The sequence below is a fragment of the Ipomoea nil genome, unplaced genomic scaffold, assembly GCF_001879475.1.
Source record: "Ipomoea nil cultivar Tokyo-kokei standard unplaced genomic scaffold, Asagao_1.1 scaffold0672, whole genome shotgun sequence".
Taxonomy (NCBI): Eukaryota; Viridiplantae; Streptophyta; class Magnoliopsida; order Solanales; family Convolvulaceae; genus Ipomoea; species Ipomoea nil.
Window position 1 is genome coordinate 1,799,817 of NW_017617100.1, and position 8,758 is coordinate 1,808,574.

At 35.1% G+C, this 8,758-nt stretch overlaps 1 protein-coding gene across 4 annotated transcripts; it reads left to right on the forward strand.

The window, feature by feature from the left end:
* The first annotated feature begins 4,105 nt into the window (after positions 1-4,105).
* Positions 4,106-8,478, forward strand: LOC109174950 (putative pentatricopeptide repeat-containing protein At1g12700, mitochondrial). Of its 4 annotated transcripts, XR_002053214.1 has the most exons (5): positions 4,106-5,970; positions 6,480-6,532; positions 6,752-6,883; positions 7,105-7,191; positions 7,272-8,477. XR_002053214.1 is itself a non-coding variant. In XM_019324186.1 (4 exons), exons 1-4 carry the CDS (start codon positions 4,220-4,222, stop codon positions 7,218-7,220), a joined length of 1,965 nt encoding a protein of 654 aa, XP_019179731.1. In that variant the 5' UTR covers positions 4,106-4,219; the 3' UTR covers positions 7,221-8,478. The 4 variants fall into 4 exon arrangements, 2 of the variants coding, with proteins under 2 accessions (XP_019179731.1, XP_019179732.1); XM_019324186.1 differs by lacking the exon at positions 7,105-7,191 and having other exon boundaries at positions 7,192-8,478; XM_019324187.1 differs by having other exon boundaries at positions 7,105-8,477.
* Positions 8,479-8,758: the final 280 nt, after the last annotated feature.

Sequence of the window (8,758 nt, forward strand, 5' to 3'; positions counted from 1 at the left end):
GAAACATTAAAACAAAAGAGATAATTTAAAAAATAAATAAATAAATTATCTAAGAATTATTTTTATAACCATTACTTAAAAAAATATAGTTGTAAATATTGTTGGATATGTGCGAAAAATAAAACACATCGAAACTTTATAAAAATATTCATAACAAAATATGAAACATAATTAATTTGATAAAATAATTTGAATAGAAAACACATTATAAATTACACATATTAAATATTAAAAAAGTGACTGTGTTGAAGCCATAGGAGAATGACTCAAAAATATGTATGTAAAACTATGTTAATGCAAGGATTTAAACCCAAGACCTTTCTTATTAATAACAAACATATGCCTTACTAACTAATCTAACTCCTTACTTATCAATATTTACTAGTTTTTTTATACTAATACTAAAACCTATACTATATATACATATATACATACAAAGATTATATATGGCGTGGGGGTGGGGTGAGGGGGCCAGCTGCCCCCCCCCCCCCCCCTACTTCGTCCCTGCCTCCAACACATTAACTTTTTCTTAAAATATGTGCAAAATCCCCCTAATGGGGATGCCCAAGAGCATCCTTATCAGTTGAGGTTATTTCTCAGTTATTTGTGGGTCCCAGCATCCACCTCATCCTCTATCATCTCATTCAATTACAAAAAACCATTCTCCACATCAATTTTGAGTTATTTCTCTGTTTTTTATGCACACACCATTTAACCCACTATATTTTAATTATTTATCTCACTTATTGCCCCTGGTCTCTTGGTATTTTAATTTTGCATTGGTTAGAAAGAAAAAAAAATACCAATGAGACAAAATTACCCTTATCTTTTCTAACATGAAAAAGATATTCTTGATACAAAATTACCCTTCTATAGTATTTTTTGGATGTAAGCATTTAAAAAGCTTAACATTTTATTATGGTTAACTAAGGCTCTGTTTGGCAAACCTAGCTGAAAAGCTATAAGCTAGGAGCTGATAGCTGAAAAGGAGCTGATAGCTGAAAAGGAGCTGAAAGCTGAAAAGCTATAAGCTCGGAGCTGAAAATTGAAGAGCTGTTAAGCTAGCTGTTATGATTGAAAGTGTTTGGTAAAATTAGCTTTTTGATAAGCTGATAAATGTAAAAAGACTAAAAAGGACATCTTCATAAACTTTAAATTAGTTTGTTTACATATTAAAATTTAACATTTCGTCTTCCAAAAAAAGTAAACACTTTTTAAAATAAAACTATTAGCATGATCATGATCTAGCATCCCATAATGAAGTAGCAATATTGTTGCGAATCTCCTTCATCTCCATAGAGGTGTGACTTAAATTTTCGTTGATGGAGATATTACTACTTGAATTTGAGATATTAGAGGTGTGACTTAAATTTTCGTTGGCGGCTCTTGTTCAATTTGAGAATGAAGCCATATTGCTAATTTAATAATAATAATAATAATAATAATAATAATAATAATAATAATAAGCTAAAGTTTTAACATAATTGTTTAGCAGGAAACATGACTAAGGAAGGGATTGACGTGAAAGTTGAGATAGGGGAAGAGAAAGAGTTTTAATTCATAAGGTTAAAATATGTCATTACTTTAAAATAATAAGGGTAAAGATGGAAAAAAAGTTAGGAAGCTAGGAGCTTATTTTGAAACGCTACCTAAAGTAGCGTTCCAAAATAAGCTCTTATTTTAAGCTAGGAGCTTATTTTGGGAACATTACCAAACAGAGCTTATAGCTTATTAGTAGCTTAAAATAAGCTATAAGCTCCTAGCTTAGCGTTGCCAAACAGAGCCTAAGTTGTGTACTTTTATTTTTATGAAGTTTTTTTGGAGGTGAACTTATGAAGTTTAACGCTGCATGATTAAGTAAATATTGAAAGTTATTAAATATGTTATAGTGATTTAAGCTTATCCAATGTGTCCAAATAACAACTTCACTGCATTATAATTTTGACACAAATTTACTTGTTATTTAATATTATTATTAATATTAATAATAGTAGGAGGACATTTTAATCTTAATACTATTTATTCCATTTCAATTCTCATGGATACCAAACACAAAATTTAAAATTTTCAATAATTTTATTCTTGCAAACCAAACAATGAAATTTGAATTTCTACTTTATTCGACATTATCCATCTCCCATAAAATTGCAATTCTTTTTCCTTTAATTCCCTCCTTGCAACCAAACACCCCCTTTAACTTTTTTTAGTAAATGGCCTTGAGAATTTTTTTTTTTTATTATTAAAAATGAATGGAAAAATTGCACCTTTTGTCCATAAGTTATCATTGGCGGCGTTGCACTTTTCGTTACTTTACTAATAAAACATTAGGGATAAAATTTACAATTTTAGTATAACTCAAGAATGAAAAGTGAGCACGAAAGGACAAAAAATGCAACACTGATGTAACTTAGGGACGAAAAGTGTAAATTTTCCAAAATGAATTTAAAAAAATAAAAATGAAAGGTCAGATAGACCATCTAACTACACACCAAATTGCAATTAGATCATTGAACACCAAAAAAAAAAAAAAATTACAATTAGGCTTTTGAATAACACAGATTCTATAATGTAACTTAAAATGACTTATTTGCCCATTAATATGCTGATGTCGATTACCGAATTTAAAAATAAATTTTTAAGGAAAAATTGCACCTTTCGTCTCTAAGTTATAGAGTAATTGTAACATTCGTCCCTTGGTCATGCTCACTTTTTTGTCCCTATGTTATCATTGATGTTGCAATTTTTGTACTTTCGTGCACACTTTTCGTCCTTGAAATTGCAAATTTCGTCCCTAATATTTTATTAGTAAAGGAACAAAAAATGCAACGTCAATGATAACTTAGGGACAAAAAGTAAGTATGACCAACACTTAAGGACGGAAGTGTAATTTTTTCATTTTTTTAATTTTATTTGAATAATTTAAAATAACATAATTTTTTTTTTTTGAATTTAGTGACCTAATTACGGTTTGATGTGTAATTAGAGGCCTATTCCTTAAAAAAATACAGAGTAAATACCAGTAAAGGTCCCTTGAGTTTAGTGATTCCGCCATCAATGGTCCTAAACTTTCGTTTTGACCTTCCGTCATCTTCCGAATTTCAAAAATATCTTCCAATAGTCATTCAGTTAAATTTGTCCAGTCTCATCCGTGAAATGTTAGGAGTATAATAGCCTTTTCGTTTATTTCTTCCCAAATACAAAGTGTGTCGAGCAGATCACTAAAAAGACCCATCCCTCCATAATCCTAATCTATTTCCCTTCCATCGAAGCAGCTAATTCCTCCCATTTCTTCGTCCATGGATAAGTGAGCTTCGCTTAAACCACACCTTCAATCAAAATAAGAGATCAAATCATTAGGTAAACTTACCTTCTATTATAATCAGTAGGTGAGGTTCACTTAGAGTCTTAGATCATACCTTCAAATGTTGTAAATTAAAAGAGAAATCATTATATGATATGATATTATATTATACGGAGTAATATCTAAGAGAACACAGATATCTAGCAATGCAATAATTGATCTGAGATGTTGCCCACAATCTGACCAACACCCACTAAGAAGATCAAACTGCTAATCCACAACTATGTCTCTGTTCAAGTTGTTTTCATCATGGCCGCAGCCCATCACCGGAGGCGGCAGATCTTTACCCGTCGGGCTCCCCAACCGCGTGCGCCGCGATTCTCTGCTTCATTCATACACAGCATTCGCTAGCTTTTGCTTGGCGAAGTCGACCCTTTCTGCCCCAATAATCCGCAGCCCCCTTCCGCCGGCGTAACAATACACCCGGTAGAACATGACGGCAATGGGAGGAATTAGCTGCTCCGATGGAAGAGAAATCGATTAGGGTTAGGGAGGGATGTTTTTTTGTAGCGATTTGCTCGACAGATTGTGTATTTGTGGAAAATTAAATAAAAAGACTATTATGCCCCTTAGATTTCACGGTTGAGACGGACAAACTTAACTGAAAGACTACTAGAAGCCATTTTTAAAATTCAGAGGATGACGGAAGATCGAAATGAAAGTTTAGAACTATTGATTACAAAATCACTAAAGTCGAGGGACTTATATTTACTCAAAAAAAAAAAATATAATATGTCTTTCCCTCTTCATTTGAGGATCAAGAATCTCTCGTTGCCGGTATCAAAATTGAACAGGAAAATGATTTGCAGTATTTGAATTGGGTGCTGGTCGAAACCCTAGCCTTGAATTCTTGTTAAGATGAATAGACATTGTGTTTCAGCTTCAGCAGGGTTCACCCGCAGGCATTTCAATTATTTTCACCACCGAGGCAATAATTTCCCGTATTATCGTTGTAGCGTCAACCCACTGGTTGCAATGGTATATTTCTTTAGTTCTCAAACTCTTAACTCTCATGATACGGTTGCTTGTCCCCCTTCGATGAATCTTGAGTTGTATTTGCAAAATCGCCTATCTGGGTTTAAGTATGTTAGCAAGCTCGATGAAGCCCTTGCTTTGTATGATCAAATGGTTCGAATGCAACCCCGACCTTCTATAATTGAATTCACTCAGCTGTTGAATGCGGTGGTGAAGATGAAATGCTACTTGTATGTTGTGTCTTTATTCAACAATATGCGTGTATTAGACATTCAAACCGATGAGTATACACTGAACGTTGTCATAAATTCTCTTTGTCGTTTGCGCCGAGTTGATTTGAGTTTTGCAGTCCTCGGAAGCTTCTTCAAGAGTGGCCATGTGCCCAACGTTACTGTCTTCAGCACCATACTAAAAGGGCTGTTCCTTGAAGATAAGATTCGGGAGGCTTGTAAACTGTTTCAGAAGTTGTTTGTAGAGAAGATATGTGAGCCAGATGAATTTCTGTTATCAGTAGTAATTGACGGCCTTTGCAAAGCAGGATTCACTGGCATGGCTGTTAACTTACTTCGTCTGTTTGAGGAGAAAGGAAATTGTAAGCCTGCTGTTGTAGCGTATAGCACTATTATTGACAGTTTTTGCAAAGACAAAATGGTGAATGATGCCCTTGTGCTATTTGCTGAAATGATTAAAAAGGGCATTGCTCCCAATGTCGTGACCTATAATTCACTGATTCGTGGACTTTTCAGTTTTGGTCGATGGAAAGAGGCTGTAGGGATGCTGAAACAGATGGGGGACTTTAGGATTTGTCTAGATGTGCATACATACAGCATTTTGGTTGATGGCTTCTGCAAGGAGGGAAGGATTGAAGATGCAGTGAAAGTCATAGAGGAAATGATTCGAGACAGGGTAGATCCTGATGTAGTTACATACAATGCATTGATGGATGGATATTGTTTACAAGGACAAATTAAAAATGCAGTGGAACTCCTAAAGACCATGAACTGTAGGGGATGCAAACCTAATACTCGTAGTTATGACATTCTGATGAATGGATATTGCAAGATTGGGAGGATAGACAAGGCCTTGCAAATTTTTCAAAATCTTCCCCAGGAAAGGTTGAAGCCCTCCGCTGTTTCCTACAACACTATATTGCAAGGTTTATTCAAAGCAGGGAAATGCGATGCTGCCATGAAGCTTTTCAATGAGATGGAAGCTAGGAATGAAGGTCTGAGTCTTGTCAGCTACAATATCCTTTTGGATGGCTTTTGTAAGAGCCATTGCGTAGCTCAAGCACATTCACTACTGAGTGCAATGGAAGATAAGGGTTTGGTTCCTAATATAAGGTCCTACAATATTGTCATAGACGGACTGTTCAAAGATGGAGAGCATGATAGTGCAATGGACCTATTCAATGGCCTTCGTTCTAAAGGTTTGCAGCCGAATGATATAACTTATACTTGTGTGCTAAGTGGACTTTGCCAAGAAGGTCTGCTAGAAGATGCAAAACATCTCCTCAGCAAAATGGAGAACAGTGGTTGCATGCCCAGTAGTGTGGCATACAATGTTCTTGTTCGTGGATTTGTTAAAATGCATGAGCATCGTGAGGCCATTGTACTGTTGCAGAAAATGTTGAGGTATGGATTCTCACCTGATAATAGTACTTGCGAGATTGTACTTGATTCAATCCTGCGGGAAGGACAAGATTCCACTCTTCTTCACATGATTCAAAATACATTGGAAAATGACAAAATGGCCAACCCTTAGTGGAAGTGTATGTATTTTGGCGTTGTACTTGATGTCCATATATTTTATTGAAGGTAAGTCTGTAGTTATTCATTTCCTTTGAGTTTCTGCGTACAAGTATTTCTGCTTTTGAAAATTTGACAGGGTTGAATTCTTAGGTGGTTGGAAACTTCTCAATAATATATGGGTTCAGAGACAGGATCAGAAGATGTGAAGGATATAACCAAATCATCCCCTGCACATGAACTTGAAATAGAAAATGTTGAGGTATTTTTAGCCAACACCTAGATCTAAATATAACCAAACAGCAAAAAAATGAAAGATTTATAGGTTTTCTTCTCTGCTAAATGATTGAGCTTTGAACGGGCATTACCTGATTATTATTGTTGTTTTCTTGTAGATGTTACCTCACTTTTCAGATGTCATCAAAACTCCTTGAATCTTGTGAACATGGTATGCTCCCTTCTTTTTTCTGTTTTCAGTTTTGTTTTGTAGACAGGCAGACATCTTATCATTGCAGAAAGAGTTTCTTCTCATAAATAAGCTTAATTACCTCTTACATTTCTAAAATATGCTTCTCAAGCCAACATGAATCCCTACTATCTAGTGTCAAAAATCAAACAATAAAATGGAATAAGATGCAGACCAATTTGCTGTATCACACAAATGCAGACAGCACCCAATGGAAGAATTTTCGATGCAATAGGCCTGTTCTTGTGAGCTTCTTATTTAGGATGTATATGCAGCAGCAGCAGCATATAATTTGGAGCATACCAATTATTACCCAGAAACTGGAATACAAAGGTTTGGTTCCTCTGTTGCAATTTCTCAATTCTTAGTGAGTTTTCACACATTGGTCTTGCTGATGAGAGCATGCTTTGCTTGTTTAAGTTCATCCCACTGCACTTCGTCTAGTTCTCTTTAATAGCCTTGGGTTAAACCTAGCTATTCTAGGATTAAGTTGCACCTTACGGTGTATGGACAACAGCAGCATGAAATAATTTCTTTAAAATTGTGTATTTCTGATTGAAGATGGCAGGCCGGTGTTGGGATACGATTTCCCAACTATGAGTATATTATTTTTATTATTCCATATTTCCATTTCATGGCAGGTATGAACAATCCACAGATCATTTCATGACAGCGTGCTTAACAATATAAATGAAGATTACAAACACTGTGACACTGACAGAATGCATACTAGTAAAGATATATACACTAGCAGGATGGCGCGCAATGTGCTCAGCAAAATGCCTGGTAAGGTTCTTTGTAAGGCTGGTATTGGGAAAAGAAATGTAGTACACCACAATAGTAGGATGAGGGTTACGAGTAGAACGTGTACCTTTCCGGGTAGCAATGGGTGTCTCAGTGGGATCAATGTCAGATTGCACTTGAAGTGGTGGAACCGTAGCCGGAGAATCGGGTGGCATAGGTGAGTCAACAGGAACCTCAATAGACACATGGCGTGAATGGCGTTGGTAGACTTGAAGGGGGCGGTCAGAAGCAGTTGGAGGAATAGGATCCTGAGCAAGAGGAAGTGGACCAAAATAAGGAAGAGGGAGAACCTCTAAAATAGAGACTGTGTCACCTGCTGAAGGTTGGAAGAAAGGAGTAGACTCAATAAAAGTGACATCCGCAGACACAAAACGATACTTAAGTTCTGGAGAATAACATCGATAACCCTTTTGGAGCCGGGAATAACCCAAGAAAACACACTTGACAGCTTTAGGGGCAAATTTCGAACGCTCAGGAGTCATGTCATGAACAAAACAAACACACTCAAAAACCCAAGGTGAAAAAGGGAAAAGATCAACCGAAGGATACACAATGGAATATGGGTAGGGGTGAGCATCGGTCGGTTTTCGACTAATAACCGAAATTCCAACCGAACCTTCATAACCGACCGAAAATCGACCGAACAACCTTTATAACTGATATAACCGAAACTGACAATTTTTGGTCAGTTAAATATAACTGTTTTTTTTTTTTTTTTTTTTTTAGTAAAATAGCTTTGATTTATAGAAAGTTTTGCAGTTCTTGGCCTGGCATCATTGATCCAATAGTCTGGTTTCCAGGATTATCCGAAATACTGATTTTGATTAAAGAATTTCGGTTTGTCTTTGTCATGGGAAGAGTATGAGAGAGCCCATATGTCTCTAGTTATGAAAATCTAACAACAGAACATTACAGGGAAATGAGGGAATGAAGGTGTGGAGATTCTGGAGAACAAAACCTTTGATGATGATGGTTCTGTCTAATCTACAAATTTTAAATTTCAGTAAACAGTTTCATGCAATTCTTTTCATTGTGTCATATACATGGTAGGGGTAGATGTTATTTATGTGCTTATGCTGATGTTTTTTATTTTTATTTTTTTTATTTTCTTATTTACTCTATATTTAATGCTTGAATTTATGTTCCTTAATTTACTTTGTTTATAAGTTCTGTATATAGCTAAATTTATTTTATTTATTTGACTAATGTTAAAAGACTAAATTATTAAAGGGAAAAAACAATATATTATTCTGCAGTATTTATAATTAATTAAAATTAATGTCCTCAAGTATAATAGTAGTTTAGTGAGATATAAATAAACTATATTTATACATTATATGATTAACAAATGTTGTAAATAAGTGATTAAAATTAATGTGATAGACCAAGTGGCTTGTAGTCCAC